The sequence below is a fragment of the Perognathus longimembris genome, chromosome 15 (assembly GCF_023159225.1).
Source record: "Perognathus longimembris pacificus isolate PPM17 chromosome 15, ASM2315922v1, whole genome shotgun sequence".
Lineage (NCBI taxonomy): Eukaryota > Metazoa > Chordata > Mammalia > Rodentia > Heteromyidae > Perognathus > Perognathus longimembris.
In genome coordinates, this window is record NC_063175.1 from 43,602,424 (window position 1) to 43,619,856 (window position 17,433).

At 37.5% G+C, this 17,433-nt stretch overlaps 1 protein-coding gene across 1 annotated transcript in view; it reads left to right on the forward strand.

Moving 5' to 3' along the window:
• Dcc (DCC netrin 1 receptor) overlaps positions 1–17,433 on the forward strand; it is a 961,067-nt gene that overhangs the window by 665,705 nt on the left and 277,929 nt on the right. Inside the window, exon 9 of the mRNA XM_048363596.1 lies at positions 5,234–5,388. Within this exon, the coding sequence (XP_048219553.1) occupies positions 5,234–5,388 (155 nt within the window). The remainder of the gene's footprint in view (positions 1–5,233; positions 5,389–17,433) is intronic.

Genomic DNA, 17,433 nt, shown 5'->3' on the forward strand with positions numbered 1-17,433 from the left:
GTTTTCTTCCAGATTTGAATCTCTAGTCCCAACTTCTCACCTGTTCTTCAGAATCATAGCAAATTCCTTACTGGATTTCTCAGGATGCCCCAATGGAATGGGAAAGTTATGAACAAACCCAAATGCCTATTTTTCTTAAATTCTTGAAATGGAGTGAACTCTGAAGCAGACCCTGACCAAGCTTTGTCTCAAACCAAGGCTCATTTACTAAGCAAAAATGACCAACCAGGGCTAACTCAGCTCGGGAGTGAGTAGCCCCGAGCCTCAGTTGCAGGCAGTTTATAAAGGCAAAAACCACAAACAGGTGCAATCAAGCTGATTCACAGATGAGGAACTTAGTGGTTATTTTGCAAGCAAGCATGTTTACAGAAGCCCAAAGGTTTCAGTGAGCTTTATCTTGACATAGAACAGGCATAGTAATATATCAGCCATTGCAGACATGTATTCCAGGCAGGCCATTTGGTGATAAATCAAGAGGTCATACTGAGGTCCTGCCTGGTGTCCACAGGAGTTACCAAATTTCCCCAAAACATGACATGAGAAGAATAGGGGCTGGACATTCCAAGAATTGTGCACGTTTACAGACAACTGTGACCTAAACACTGGGAAACTCCAGGCATCCTTGTCCTAAAGCAAATGAGGGCCCCATGCTTATACTTCCTTTCATTCTAATCTCTGCCAGATACCTATTATTGAGGATTATCTTTCAACTTATTAAAAATCTTCACTTTTCTCACTAATTAATCCAAAGTCTTTGGAATCATTCCTATATTTTCTCCCTTTGGTACCCTATGCCAAATCCAGTCCCAAGTCTTCACAACATCATTAGAATAATGATGACAGAAATAATGATGAAAAAAAAGTCTGATTCCTGGTATTTGATATAAGCTTCTACAGAAATATGGTTATGAGTTTATATTTTCCCCTGAGTGATGGAATGGAAGATGTTCATCCTATAATCCTAGCTTTGTATTATTTTGTGTTTATGAAAACTTAAACCCTATATGCAAGCGAAAAGTAAAACAACACACCATATTCAGTCCTATCAATTCTGCTTCCCCTTGCCCTTAAAATACATCTCTAGCTTAGGAGAGATGACACAGAAAATAACCTGGCCAACACTGGTTTAACCACAGCAGCTCAGTCAACCTTTTAAAGTGTAAGTTGAGTTTTGCCATTTATGTGCTTTTAAACCATGACTTTCTGCCTCATTCAGAGACTTAGCAGAAGCCCTTTCTGCCCTGGAGGTGTGTTCTCTCCGCATCCTGATACTACCAGTTTGAATCTATTTGTTTGCTCCTCTCCAGTCCCACAGGCTCTTTTATATTTTCTAAGCACACCAGCACAGTGGAACCTCTCTTCAGTGCTCCTAGCATACCCTTTTCTTCAGCTCCATGGAGATCATTCTCTCACCTCCACTAACTCTTTGTGAAATATCATAGGCTGGACAGTTCCACAATGGCTGTCTGTGCTCTCCCCAGCATAGGAAGGTAGTAGCTGCTCAATTATACAGGTTCTGAGGCTTAATGCTTCAGAAGAAGAGCCCATCTCAGTGTGAGGCTTAGGGTCGAAAATCCTCCTCGGTAGTGAGGTGAGTCCACCTTGATAGACTGAATAAGCTAGCATGATGTTCACAACCATGGCACCCGCAGCCATTCTAGAAGAGTGAAACTGACATAACTGGCGGGCCTACATACTTCTGCTGTCTTTGTTCAAACCAGACACCCATTCTATTGGATACTGCAACCCACATTTAGGGTGGATCTTTTCCTTAATTTGTTATCCCACATGCCAATTGTCTTCATAAAGCTCCTCACATATACTCCTAGAGGATGGCATTAACTGCTTTTTGCTGTTTTCATAGGCCTTTCCCAAGCCAGTCAATGGATTAGCAATCACAGCTGGTGACTTTGGTTCCTAGCATGGGATAATATGGAAACACGATGTGGAAGGTCATGAGAAGTATTAAGTAAATGTTCTAAAAGTGTTGAAACATTTGTTCTTTTCCCAGTGCACCAAAGGCACTCAATTCTTGTTAGCTAATGTCATGTGCCAATGATTGTGTGGATTTCAAATTGAAATGAAGGAAGTATAGGGTATTTCATGACTCAAAGAGAGAAATGTGTCACCTTCACAAGCAATAGCCCATAGATCCTCAGGTAATGTAGTTATGATCATCTCTCTGTTACAGGGAAACATGTTCAGAAAGACTAAAAAAATGCTGCCTAAGAACCTATACATTTGGTAAATATTAGACTCAGGATTACAATACAAGGTTCCTCCTCCAGTGATCTCTTCACTATGCATACAATGCAAAAGATATTCCCTATAGAACTGCATAGAAAGTGCGCTGGGAGTTTAGTTGAGAGAAATGGAATACTTTTATGGGCATCATTCAATTTAATCCTCACAATAGCACTGTGAGGGAGGGAGATAAGGGACTGGTATCTTCATTTTGCAAATGAAGCAGGGAAGACTTGCAGATAGCCTCTGATGTGTTCAAGGTCACACACTCTATTTTGCAGCAGAACAAAGGCTGAAACAGGTCTTCCAACTTGCAGCACTAATGCTCTAATGCTCAGTATTTCTTCATGCTGTTACAGAAATCAGTGCTCAGCTGCATGAGATTAGAGACTAGCTTTTCAGTGATTGACATGAGAGAGTCATGTTAGAATGCACTGTGCATTACATTCTCTATGTGGGGTTTACATATTCTCTCCCCACTCTTTTGGGTTGAGGATACAGCAGGTGATAAAGCTTGTTATCCATGAAAGGAATGCATTGTGATGGAAAGAAGACAAGAGTCACAATCCAAAGCAACACAGTGGCCCTGTCTTAAAGCTTGGCAAAGTCAGTCCTCCTACTAAGGCAAATAAAACACAAGGGATTTTTCTTTCCCCAATAAAAATATTAGAGAAGAAATTTGCTTTGATTAGATGCTACTCTTTTTTATCTTAAAGAAATTGAGTCCTGAGAAGTTAATATATCATGCTGAAGGTAAATTAATTAAATTAGGAAGGAATTAGAGATCTAATGAAGGTTTCTAGGCATTTGTAAAAACATATTATGTAGAGATTTAATGAAATGATTCTAAAGTTTTCTCCTTTATTTATTCCTTATTTTTAACAATGAGCATCAGCAATAAAGATAGTCTATCTACTCCCTGGGTATATACTGAGAGTGAATAAAGTATGAATGGAAGATGACTTCTCTTCTGAAATAGAGGAGAAGATGGTGGGAAACAGCCAAGAGATTTCACATAAATTAGATTCAAGTTCGATTTTATTTAGAACAAGTTTTCTTTCTTTTTTTTATGAAGAAGGAAATATTGGGCTGCCCAATGGTGCCTCACATCTCTTAACAGTTACTTTAGGAGGCTGAGATGTAAGGCTTGTGGCTCAGAGCCAACCTGGGCAGAAAAGTCCTATGAGACTTATCTCCAATTAACAAGCAAAAAGCTGGAAATGGAGCTGTGTCTCAAGTGGTAGAGAGCTAGCCTTGAGTTAAAAAGCTGGGGGACAGCATGCCCAGACCCTGAGCTTAAGCCTGGCACAAGAAGAAGGAAAAGGAGATGAAGGAAGATGGAGGGGGAAGGTGGGGGAAAGAAGGGGAGGAGGAAGAGGAAGAGAAATGGGAGGAGCAAAAGAAGGAGATGGGAGGGAGGAGGAAGATGAGCAAATAGGAGTCCAGAGAATTGAACTTCAGCCCTCAACTAAAATGAGGCCAAAGATAGAGAAGAAAGAGAAAAGGCACAGACAGGCAAATGCAAGGGTGTGGGAGCATATGACTTGTAGCAGGGAAGTGTCACAAGGTTTATACCATAATGGAAATTCCGTTGATTTTCCTGTGGAAAGGAGATTTCATTAACTATGGAATGGCAGACAGCCCAAATCTGTGAGCAGGAGATTGACAGGTTATGTATGTTAAAATCAGATCTGTCAGTACAATATAGAAAGACCTGGGGAGGTTGTAGATAACAAAGAACTAGGAAAAGCCACTGTCCTAATATAATACGTTGTAACTTCAGACTACGGCAGAAGCAAGTCTCTAGGTCCAGGTGTAGGGAATTCACACAGAGTTAGGACCCAGGGAAACTTGCACAAAGCTCTATTCCACACCAACCTGATTGGCTTCATGCTTCAAAATGTGTCAGTGCTAAAGACTTACAGAGATTACATGCCAGGGAAGCCTAATGCTTTCTGCTGTACCATATTAAGAGTGTACATGGCCCAGAAATCCCTACCCTGGCTCTTGAAATCTATTTCACTTTAAATGTCTCCAAAAGCATGGCAAAACTCAATGACCAAAGTAAAATGCACCACATGTAATTCATCTGAGGGATTTAAGGTATCAGCAAGAAACAACTGAATAGATGAAGAGTTTGTTCATCATTCAGTTCAATCAAACGTATTAGAAGAGTACACAAAAGGACTGGACCCCTGAAAGATCACATTAGTAGTTCTCTTTTATGTCAGATCCCCTATCTAGGGAGTGTTTTTTTTTCATCATCTCTTAATGTGTATTATACATCTCACTATGATCAGCAGATCAACTTATGTGCATCATGGAGAATATTTGTATAAATTGGTGGGTGTACACACTTAGATGTATCTTGGTGAACGAGGGAAGCAAGCACATGTTACTCTTAATTTTCATGAGGAAAATAATTTACTTTCCTTCAGTAACTCCACATAAACTAACCACGGGAGCCAGAGCTCTGGATATGCACAGGAACCCTTAGCATCTGCATTTTCCTTCCTCACAATGAAAGAAGATGCCTACATGCATTTGTTGACAATACTGACAAGGACCAATTTGTGCAATAATTGAAACCTTGATTTCTACAACTAGCCGGATGTTTACAAAAATGCATCTTCCTGACTCCATTCCAGATGTTGCTGCTTATTTTAATAGCTCTTTGTTTCCCATGAATTCTGAATTTTAAATTCTGAAGTGTTGAAGGAGAAAAAAACAACCCTTTATTTTATAAGTTTCATGAAGAATGACTTAGCTTGAACATCCTTGAAACCTTACAATATTTATTTGTAAGTTCTTTCAATTAGTTTATGTTCCCTTAAGTAACCCACAAAGGTCTTGAATTGTGTCCAGAGTCAATATTAAATAACAAAGGAAGTAACCTTTTGGTTACTTGTTATTCCTGTATATCAAATGGAAGTTGGGGCTAAGAGCTTTCATTTTGGCATAACCTTTCTCTGCAATGTTGATTTCCTAGGGAACGAGCATTGAACACCACCCAGCCTGGGTCCTTGCAGCTTACTGTGGGAAACCTGAAACCAGAAGCCATGTACACCTTTCGAGTTGTTGCCTACAATGAGTGGGGGCCCGGGGAGAGCTCTCAACCCATCAAAGTGGCCACTCAGCCCGAGTGTGAGTATGTCAGTGGGTGGGAATAGTAAGAAATCCTTGTTTTCATTCACAGTAGCCTGAGTCATTCACCTCTTTGAGGTGACAGAAAGAAAGGGAGATTTTTGTTTGCTGTATATTTCATGGGAGCATTTTTAAAGGTGAGTTAATGTTTCCTTGAAATGTGGCCTCCTGACTTAGGTCAGAGTTCTTTTTTTTTTTCCCCAAAAAAGGTCTTTATTAGCTGCAAGTAGTTGTACAAAAGAATTTCAATTCAATATGTCAGTTTGTGAAGATAGTACATCTTGATCAACATCACCCCCTGAATTATTCTCCCCATCTTTCCCAACCCCACTCATGTCCCCAATTTACCTGATTTCATTTTAATATATGTACATTGCATACTATGACTCCTTCACCCACCCTTTCCTATAATGGCAAATTACCAACTCTGGAAGCTTAATTCACCCATATATTCACACTTAATTCAGCCCACATATGAGCTTCCTAAGAAAGGCACTGATGCTTATTAGCACAATTTAATCAATATCATTGGGATTTAGCCACCCCCTTCTTGAATGTTTGCTATTTTAAGATGGTTTCTGTCTATGAAGAGTGCAACATCAAAGTGGGGAAAGACAATGACGGAGAATGTCTAAAGCTAAGGATTTATTAAAGAACACAACACAAGAAGCCACCAGAAGGCAAGCAGACACAAGAAATGTAGGCCAACACCTCTACTATACCATGTCATTATCTTCTAACATAAATCACTTCGTTGAACTACTTGATCAAAAGAAAAGCAGATGAGCACTCTTTGACAAATTATAACTCAGTAATTTCTACTGTTAGGAAAGGAGAGGCCCCAAGTTGTTCATTTGACAACCATTTCTGCTCCATACAAGATTTTCATATTTCTAATCCATTTTAATTTTATTTGCAAAGCTGAATTACAGATGAGACTATCTTTATATTATGTCTTAAAAATTTATAATCTAAAAGTTACAAGAAATGACTACTTGTAACAAGCTGCCTTATTTTAGATACTTAATCTCATCTAGTCATTTCAATGAATAATTAGTACTTGTGTGTTTGGTTTACTTTATGAAGCAACAGAACTTAGGAAATGAAATGGTGTGCTTTTGGAGGATGAGTTACAAAGTAAAAATACTTATTGGTAAGGGTGAGAAAATGATCTTTGTGTGGGGTCAGATGTTGGGTGATTTGAATCAGCTCATCCTTCCTGAAGAAGGAATGGACATCTAGAATGTATCTGAGTGTTGGGAGATCTACTCTTAGCAAAGCCTTCCTTCTTTCTCCCTCTCAGACCAGTTTTCAAAGACGAAGATTAGAGTATTGATTCAGGGAAGAGGAAAAGCCTAGGCCTTTGGAGTTGTACAAATATTTGCTCCACAAAAACAGTCTCAAATAGCAACTTCAAAAGCATAGTGATAGGTGGGTTTTAAACAATTATACAGGCTTCCAGGTCCCCAAGGAAGACCAGTTAAATAATGCACAAGACTCAGTACAAAATACTTTGACTTGAAACCAATTTATACAACACTTAAGGACAACCAGAGGGAACAAAAAGGAAATACAGAGATGCCTTTTGGAAAATTTTAAGCAACTATGAAACATCACCAGCAAAACATTAACTCCTTTATCATGCAGAATCCTTCTAAACAGGAGACCTGTGTAAGCTGTGAGTTTGCTCACCCATTCCCATGTTTCTATTCGTGACAAAATTTTATTGCTTTGTGGATTCAAATAAATAATTCCATTTGGGTTAACATAGAATTTAACTCATCAATTGCTTTACCAACTTCTCTCTTTCTCTCTCTCTCTCTCTCTCTCTCCTCTCTCTTTCTATATATATATATACACGCACACATATACATTAACACACATATATAATGTTACATTCATGAAAATTTGGCATTTTTCAATTCTTTTAGTGACAACAAATATATACTATATCTCATATGGTATACGGACTGATTTTTCACTCTTCAAAATTCCATAAAGAAAATTCTCATTCAAATTCTGATAACAAAATGTGATTTTTTTTTCTTTTTATTGTCAAAGTGATGTACAGAGAGGTTACAGTTTCATACGTTAAGCCTTGGGTACATTTCTTGTACTGTTTGTTACCTCCTCCCTCATTCTGCCCCTTCCCCCTTTCCCTCTCCCCCCATGAGCTGTTCAGTTGGTTTACACCAAATGGTTTTGCAACTATTGCTTTTGGAGTCGTTTGTCTTTTTATCCTTTGTCTCTCGATTTTGATATTCCCTTTCACTTCCCTAGTTCTAATACCAGTATATACAGTATCTAGTGCACTCAGATGAATACAGTGATAGTGCGGGTACAACCACAGGAAGGGGATACAAGAGGATCATCAAAATGTGAATTTTTAAAGCTGTGTTTTATTCTCTAGAAAGGTGGAATCTCTATGAATTACTTTAATTCTTTTTTCTATGTATTTGCCTTTTAAATTTTCTTCATATAATTTTAAAAATTATCTTTAGTTGTGCAAATGGGGTTTCAATTCAACATAGTAGTTCTGGATGTTGCTGAGTAGTATAACCCTTGCCTAGCATAATCAAGGCTTTAGGCTCAATCTTAAGTACTGTAAAAATAAAACAAAAAAACTCAGAAAACAGCATGAGAAATGTGTACAGACTAACTCACTGGATACTAGCTTTATAAAAATTTACTTTGACAATGAATAAGGATAAAGTAAAAATGGCAAGTAAGCTCCCCATAGGATAAAATATTGCTGACTGATATAAGCCTGCAATGATCTTCTTTCCTAAAATGGAACATAGGGTAGCTTTCCATCTTAGAAATACAATGTAGCCTTGAATGAATTTTCATTAATGGCAGCACTAATAGCCTTGATATATTCTTTGTTTTTATTTTTATTAACACCACTATTTATTAAATTACTCTTACCAAAGTACAAAATAAGAATTGTTTTGTTTTGCTTTGGTGGGTTATTTATTTTTAGTAGGACTTCAGTCTATTTCATGAGCATTGTCATTGGTAATTCATTTTTTACCACAGTTCACAGGTAGATGCCACAACGCAGCCTATACAAACAAGTAGGCAGAATTTCTCCCTTATTTATGAGAGGTACCTACATTTTTCAATGGACAAAATTTAGCTCCATCTTAATTATTCCATAGCACATTGTTATCTTGACTATAGAAACTATAGTAGGTAAATTATGTTATGTTAATAATAGGTGCTACATGTATAATTTATGTTCTGTTCCTAACAACAAATGCTATTCTTGCAATGTAAAAAATGTTCTTTTTTTTCATTTTTTTCTTATTTATCGTCAAAGTGATGTACAGAGAGGTTACAGTTTCATACGTTAGGCCTTGGGTACATTTCTTGTACTGTTTGTTACCTCCTCCCTCATTCCCCCCTCCCCCCACCCCCTTTCCCTCTCTCCCCATGAGTTGTTCAGTTGGTTTACACCAAATGGTTTTGCAAGTATTGCTTTCGGAGTCATTTGGCTTTTTATCCTTTGTCTCTCGATTTTGATATTCCCTTTCACTTCCCTAGTTCTAATACCAGTATATACAGTATCCAGTGTACTGAGATGAGATACAGTGATAGCGCAGGTACAACCACAGGAAGGGCATACAAGAGGATCATCAACACTAGAAGCTACAGTTTCACATGGCATGTTGAAAGTAATTACAACACTAATATAACAGTCATTTCCATAACATGGAGTTCATTTCACTTAGTATCATCTCATGCATTCATAAGGGCATAGCTGTTAGGCTTTTGTGATCCCCTGCTGTGACTAGCCTAAATCTGTGCTAATTATTCCCTATGAGGGAGACCATAGGGAATAAAAAAGAGTGTTTTATGTCCAGCTCTGCTCAGTGGTTCATCAAATGGTTAGAAGTTGGAAGGTTCCAGAGATTGTACGATTTTCTTCCATTCTCCCTCTGTCTTGCTATCTCTTTCCTCCCCTTTGTTTAAGCACATCTTTCTTCTTAGAGGAAGGACAAAGGCTGATTTCATTATTTGGCCACACTATCAAGATTTAGAGGCATGAAGGGAAGGAAAATTTTGTCGGTATTTCCCTTTCAGACAAAATGATCTTATCTTTTGAAAATGGGTCTCATCCAGGGATGCATTTGCTTGCTTCTTTTATCACCATTTTTCTAAATGTGATGTAGTAATTGTCCACTAAAATTACATAGCTTTTATACAAATTGAATTTCAAAGTTTTCAAATTATTGAAAATATCAACTCCATTATGAAAACCATCTTTTCAAGGAATAAAAACTGATGGAGAATATGTCTGAAATATAAATCAGCCAGCCACTCTTTCTACAAATGCATACATTTTATACTAATCATTCAGGGAGATCAACAATCCGAGATCCAGTTTATGGAATAATCACCTGCAATAGAAAGGCTTGATTTATATGAAGGCTTGTGTCCTCTGATTGTATCTTTCTTTCACCAAACCTTTGCCCTATCTCTCCTGCCTTTATGGTATAATTTCTCCCTTGTATTATCAGCTAGAATTGAAGTCCCTGCCTGCTTAAAGACATGTCTAATCTTTTCATACCACATGTGGTGAATTCTGAATTATGATTTGAGGTCCTATAAGTTGCTTTTAAGTCAGTTTAATCATCAGAGATGTTAAAATGGACCACATACTGTCTTGGAGGGCTTAAGTTAGAATAGGAAACCTGTTTGCTAGACCACAACCCAATCATGTACAAAAGCCTTTTGTATTTAATAGTTGTAAGTAATATTCTTAAGTCAGTTATATTATTATATTCACTACAGGATAAGTAAAAGCAACATCCCAAATTGATTTTACAAGACATTATGTAGAAGAGTTGTTGTGTTTGCTTTTTCTCCTCCTCTGGATTAAGAAAACAATCTAACAGGTCTCTGTCTGCATTATGGTTATAAACACAACAGAAAAGTTGACATCATGTTCGCACATTCACTCTTGTATTGTAGACTAGGGTCTTTAGTCTCTGAGACTTCGATTTCCTAAAGTCTATAAAATGGAGTTAGCATTTTCTCTGCCTCTGTTGTGAAGATGAAATGTGGGAACAGGAGAAACCTCTGGAATTATCTTGTCATCTGGTAGGCAGAGAGTAGCAGGACTCCATTTTGTGACCCCATCAGACACAAAGGAGAACCTAATTCTAACAGAGCTCACTGAAATACAAAGTGGGACACACATTAGGATAATCATGCATGTAAATAAGGCTAATATAATAACTCATTGACAGTCTGGAACTGGTGTGATTACAACCAGCACTTTTATATACTTCATTACTTTCCTTTAATTAGTCTTCCCATTGGCAGAATGTCGCAGCCTGTCTTGTTCTGTAATTCTGCTGGTTATACATCTTCATAGCCCTAACTAAAATTTGAAGTTTTCTGCTCAGAAAACACTACTACTGGCCACATCATTACCATTGTATGGATGATTGGCTAAATGCTGCCAGTAGAATATGTTTATACTTAATATGTTACTGAGATGTGAAATATTAGTTATGGTGATTTCTACAAGATTCCATGCACGAAGCACACCAACTTTGTTACACTGCCATACATACAGCTTATTTCTTTTATCAGTTGAGCTAGTTTACAAAAATTAACTGTAGTGCAAGGTGAACTGAATGAGTATTTGTGGGGAAAAATTGATCACTTCCCAATTAACAATAGGCCAGTTATATGGTCCTGAATGTGTTAGACATGAATATTTGAAAGAAATCAGTCATCACTGGCATTCCATTTGTTTTGCAAGCATAAAGCCACTGATGGTATTTTTGAAAGTCTCTGATGCAAGAGATGTTTCCAAGTATTACCAACATGATATGCAATATGTTAAGGCTGGTGGTTTGGCATTCTTAGTAACAGAAGGCATAAGAAATCCATTTGGATTTAATGGTCAATTAGGCACAATATTATATTTTTCATAATTATATACATCAGTGAAGAAATTAGAACATAGGCTTAGAAGAATGGGGTTTTTAATCACCACTAAAACAATCCAAAACAAATATTAGCCACTATATTTTTCTTTGATTCACCCAAAAATTATTTTTTTTGAAAAATCTAGAACTACACTATCTGTAGATTCATTGTACCCATGTGTTTATTCAAATTTAAATGTATTGGAGTAAAATAAAATTTAAGATTTTTTTCCACTTTATAATAGCTACCTGTTTTGTAGCATTAAATTTTAACTAAAAATCTAAAAATAAATGTCAGAGTCTATCCTATTAACCTACTGGCTACTACACTGTAGAAAGATCTAAACACTGTACTAGTCAATTAGGATATCAAAATTTAGGCTGTCTTCATTCTCGAGGAAATAATGGTCTCCTGAAAGGAGAACTCAATGAAAACATATTTAACAGAATTGTTCCTCTCAGATATTAAACAATTGACTATAGAGTTAAAAGATTTTTTTAAGTTTCAAAAGCTCAGAGAATCCAAAAGGAACACAGTCTCTGATTAGTTACTTAAGTTATGTATCTGTTTTCTCACTTTTAGAACAAATGAGGGTATCTATCAAAGTTCCATAGGAAGTAAAGGGCAAAGAATACTGTGGGTTGAGCTACAAAGTGGTGTCACATAGTTCAGTTTTCCCAATAAGCTCTGTCAGTTTTGCTCATATTTTGCGGACACAGGATAATTCAAATTCCATCAGTTCATATCACCAAACAGCTAGAAAAGCTATCTGCCTCCTGGAAAATAATACTGGAGTCTCTTCTGTTTACCCGACCTTATGGGAATATGAGAAAAGGGAGCATGCAAATGTCAAGAGGATCCCTAAGTCGTTTTGTTTGGGGTTTAATTGCTTAGTTTGATTGTGTAGCCTACTAAAAATAAAAGCAGGTTGTTTGCTAGACTGAATTAGAGCAAAAGCCAGCTTGAACATCTTCAGGGATATTGTCATCCTGCTGGGGCAGCTGAATGAATCTGTACTCCAAAGATAAAAACAGCTGAGCTGAGCTGTTTTAAAGGAACTCCTTCTATAGAGTGCTAATGAACAGGAGTGACAGAGAGGAAAAGCAGAAAGAAGAAGAGCGTGGAATTTCACTTCAGATGTATTTATACACTCCCTCATCACATATCACTGTTGATGTTTCCTCAAAAACTCTCATGTGTCACGCTTTCTATAAAAAGTCACCACAAGGATAGAGAATAAGTTAAGCAGGGCCGGATAAGTTCTGTCTGAGTTTCTTTCTGCTGCTGTAACAAAGTACCCGAAACTGGGTGGTTTACAAAGAACAGAACTTATTTCCCACAGGTCTGGAGGACTGGGAGATATGGGCAGTTTGGGTTTCTGATGAGAATTGTTCTTGTCACTGCATTCTTCAGAGGACACAAACACCACACTGTGTAGAAGAGGCAAAAAGGGTGAGGGGAAGGGGAGCTGTTTTTATGCAGTGTTTTATAGGAAATGAATCCCAAAATGATTGGCTGAGCCCTCAGCTTCAGTACTTCCTCAAAGGTTCCACCTCTTACTATTGTTGCATTGGAAGGGATGAACTTTCAACATGAATTTTGGAGAACATTTAAATCAAAGAAATTAGGGATTGAGTTTTTGATGAAAATATATCTGAAAAGGTAAGCTGTGGTAAATATATTGTGGGACTGAATTTCTTTCATCTTTTTCATCCTACAGTTAGTGGTATAATTGAATTGGGTATTACCAATGTGAAACATAATTTACATAGGACAATACTCAAAACATGTTGGCTTTTAGTATAAAGTATTTGGGTGTATTTTAGAAAGTATCACATTAGCTAAGCTAACATGTGATAAGCTTGGCAAGATGGCAGATACCTAAAATCCCAGCAGTCAGGAGGCTGAAACAAGTTCAGGTGGCCCACGCTGACATAGAGAGAGCCAACATCGTAGACAGATAGGATCAAACAGGACAGGAAAAGGAAAGAATGAAAAAAGGAAGAGAGGGGAGGTAAGTTGTAAGAAGGGAAAAGAGGGAACAGGAAATGTTAAGAGAGAAAGGAAGGTGTAGGGGGAGAGGAGAAGTGGGGTGGGGGGGCGGAGTAAGGGACCATTCCACAGCTAATATAATGTAACATCCACCCTAAATTAAATAAACCTCACTTTTAAGTAACTTTACTATTTTATGAATTCTGTTCACTGCAGATGCTATTCTGCCTGCTGTATAACTGATAAATCTTATGTATTACACAAAAAGTCAATAGTGTGGCAAACTATTGTTCTCAGTATCCAAGGTTCTCACACTATATTATTTTAAAATTGAGTTGTTTTATCTACTTTGGTGGAAGGGATCTGGCCTGAGTAGTAGGAGTACAATTGTTTTCTATTTTATAGGGACTCTGACTCAAGCAAAATCTTTCCCCCTTGAGGGACCCTAAAATTCTGTCAAATGAAGAGTTGTATTAGGATGCAATTTGTTTTGTAATTGGAGGATATTTTACAGATAGAAATATTATGAGTTGTAAGACTGCTTATAGGCCTAACTCTTAAGCTTCTTTTGGTTTGAGAAAGGAAATGACCAAGGTTTGATAAGCTGAAAGTTAACCTGTGGAAAGATATTATTTTTTAATTTGGTTGGAACTGATCTCCTAGTAGTTTTATTTTTTAATAATTAAGTCATTGAATTGCATAAAGTGGATTTGATTCTATATGTCAGTTCGAGTACAGTATATCTTGATCAATGTCACCCCTTAATCACCATCCTTTATCTCCCACAAGTCCACTTATCTTCTTTAGTTACCTGGTTTAACTGTAGATTTTTAAATCACTATCAAATATTTTATTTCTATTATAAAGGTATATACAAAGGGGTTACCATTCCATAAATCAGGTAATGAGTACATTTCTTTCTCGACAATGTCACCCCTTCCTTCACTTTCTTCTAGTTTTTTCCTCCTGTCCTTGCCCACAAGTTGTATAGTTCATTTTCAAGAGTGTCCAGTGAGGACCACTGCTGCATTTGTTCACTCTTTGTACCCCATTTCTGTGCCCCTTGACACTGTGAAGTTCTTAAACCCATGGTCAGTTCATGTAACATTTACATTGTCATCTTGGTTAAGCTTAGAATCAATGTATTCCAAATGGGAGCAGAGAGAACAATGCTGAAGATCCATGATTCAAAGGGTAGGCTAGGTTTGAATTCTGGCCATTTCATTGACTAGCTGGCTGGCATAAGATAGATTTTGTAAAGGAATGTCCTCCTATGAATAAAGAAGAGGGAATATATCTTGCATGGGTGTTGTAAAGATTAATACGAGAGCTTTAAAATGGGAGTGCCATAGTTACATCTTCAAACGGAGATTCTGATGATTAAATGAGATATTCATTCTGTGCCTGGCACACTACCAGCCCCTAATAAATGCTAGAAAATGCTATAATTTTCCATTATTTGATTCTAATTATTCCTCACATATTCATGTATCTCTAAAATGCTTTTCTAGTTCTTTAGGCTAGTTCTTAACTCTCTTCTATTTCTCCTTTAAGGTTTTTATTTAATATTCCTAATGGGAGAAAGCTTATCCTGGCTAATTCATCACATGGTTCAATCTTTTAAGTGTCATAAGTCCATTTTTTTCACACTCTAAATGGAGTCAGAATCAAATTATGTCATTGATTCACTCATACATTCAACATGTCCTATTATGTGTCTTCTTTGGGCTCCACTGTAGTTCTGGCAACAAGAATTGAGACAAAAAGCTATCCACTGCAAAAAAAAAAGTTTATATTGTAGTGATGAATGGGAAAATAGACAAGAAAAGCAAAGCATTTAGCATAACCAAACTGCTTAGAGAGGCAGAGATAGGGATGATTCTAGATAGAAAGGGAAGTATTCTTGGGAATGAAGGACACCTAAGAGCCAAGGAATATCTTGGTGACTGGGGAGGGGTGCTGGCAGTGAGCTGAGAGGAGCTATCTAAGGCAGAGCCAGCATCATTTCCCAAGGCGCTGGGGAGGAAGAGGGAAACAGAGCTGGACTGCAGCCGAGTAAGGAACAGGGCTGAATGGGGCAGAGCCTAGCCCTAAACCTTGGAAGCCACAGTCAGAATCTAGATTTGATTGTGTGGTAGCATCAGTGTTTAGGGAGAGAGTCTTGGTCTAATTTTCATATTTAAACAGAATTGAGGAGAGGAAAGGGAAAGCTAATACATTAGCTTAATCCAGAGACAACTTACGTTTCCATGGTTATTTTGGAAGAGTTTAAAACTGGCAAAATTCGGAAGATAGAAACAAGACATCCTAATGGATATTCAATGACAGATAAGACAGCAATCAAATTGACACACATTTTGAACTTCAAAAAGTAGATAAATGGGAGCTGTTTTTATTAGGATAAGAAAACTGAGTGGAAGAGGCTGACTGAGGAGGATTTGTAGGCAGGGATGGGTGTGGGAAGAGATCTGGAATATTTTTTTAAGATATTAAGCTTCACTGCTATATGTATATATACACATATTATTTAATTAGTCTATAAGTTCAAATAAGTAGCTTGTTCTTAGAATGTAAAAAATTAAAAACTGCCATATCTATCCGGGCCAGTGCTCAGTAAATTACAGTATTGGCATTCCAATAATGACATAAGTAACCAGATAGACAAGAATGGGAGAATTCATGTTCTAAAGTGTGAAGCCTCTATGCACTTCATATTTTCAATGGACACTTTACAGGGTATGAAAAGTCCCATGCATTGAAAATGCTTGACTGTTTTCAGTTGTGGGAAAGAATTCATTTTAGAAATCCTTCTACCAGACTTGTGTGGTGTACGTTAATATGGCTGGTGTTGAAAAAGAGAATCACCAAAAGGAAGGCGTATATCTGTAGTTCCATCTTTTGGCTGCCATAATGTTCCAAGAAACCTGCCCACAAGTGGCTTGACATGCCAAGAGTCAGCTGACAGCCAGCTTGTTTGTGGATGTGTTGTTCACATATGTTCATGGAGCGAATACATGTGTTATAATGGATTATCACCACATGAATGGTCCACAGGTTGACTCGTTGTTCTATGAGAGCACCAGAATTCTATTGATAGAAGCCTGTTTACAGCCAAATGAAGGCGATAGAATTGAGGACTTTTGTTTGGCTTTCAATATCCCTGTTCTCTTTATCTCTTCCCATGTATTGGTGAGTTTTAGGTCTTCCATTCCATTAGGAAAATGAGAATCCAAAACATTTACCCCATAGTCACACACATACTGTGCAACCCATAAAGAACTTTGAGAAAGTAGCATTGCGCCCCAGAATTATATGAAGGATCAACGTGACGGGCAGAGAGCTTAAAGACATTCACAATAGAAATCTAGAAATGAGTGGGATCACTAGATCCAGTCGTGGAACAGATCAGGTTCCTTTGCTTTTGTACTAAAGAGGAGGCTGCAAATAATGAAAGTGGGAAGAGCATGTAGTGAAATAAACAACATCTGTGTTCTCGAGTGAAAATTGTCTACATCTTTAAGATATATTCTTGAGGAAGTCACTTATCCTTTCTGATTATCAGCTTATTCTGACAAAAGTAAAAGGAGAGATGGGGTGGGAAGGTAATTTCTGCTTGTATTAATTTAATTTCATCAGCTGTCCTAACACAGGTCATTAGAACATTCTTTCACCATGTTAGGACATAAGAGGCTGGGATCCAGATGTTAGCAGAGCCACTCTTTACAGATCCTCAGAGAAGTGTCCTTTCCTCTTCTGGCTTCAGTAATAACCAGAAATCCTTGGCCTTCCTTGGCTTGTATCTGTATCACTTTAACCTCTGTCTTCATTTCCGCACAGCCTTCCACCACCTTGTCTAGGTCTCTGTGTGTTTGCTTTCTTTTTTACTAGGAATAGTAGTCATGTGCTTAGGATTTATTTAATCTTTTGTGACCTAGTCCTTTCTAACTGAATCTGTGAGGACTCTATTCCCAATTAAGCCACATTGTAAGTTTCCAAGAGCATATATTTATTTGAGTCATTCCACTACCCTGTTAATGGCACAGATTCCTAGTCAGAGCCAATGTAATATAACTGAAGAATAAGACCACTGAGAACAATATTTATGTA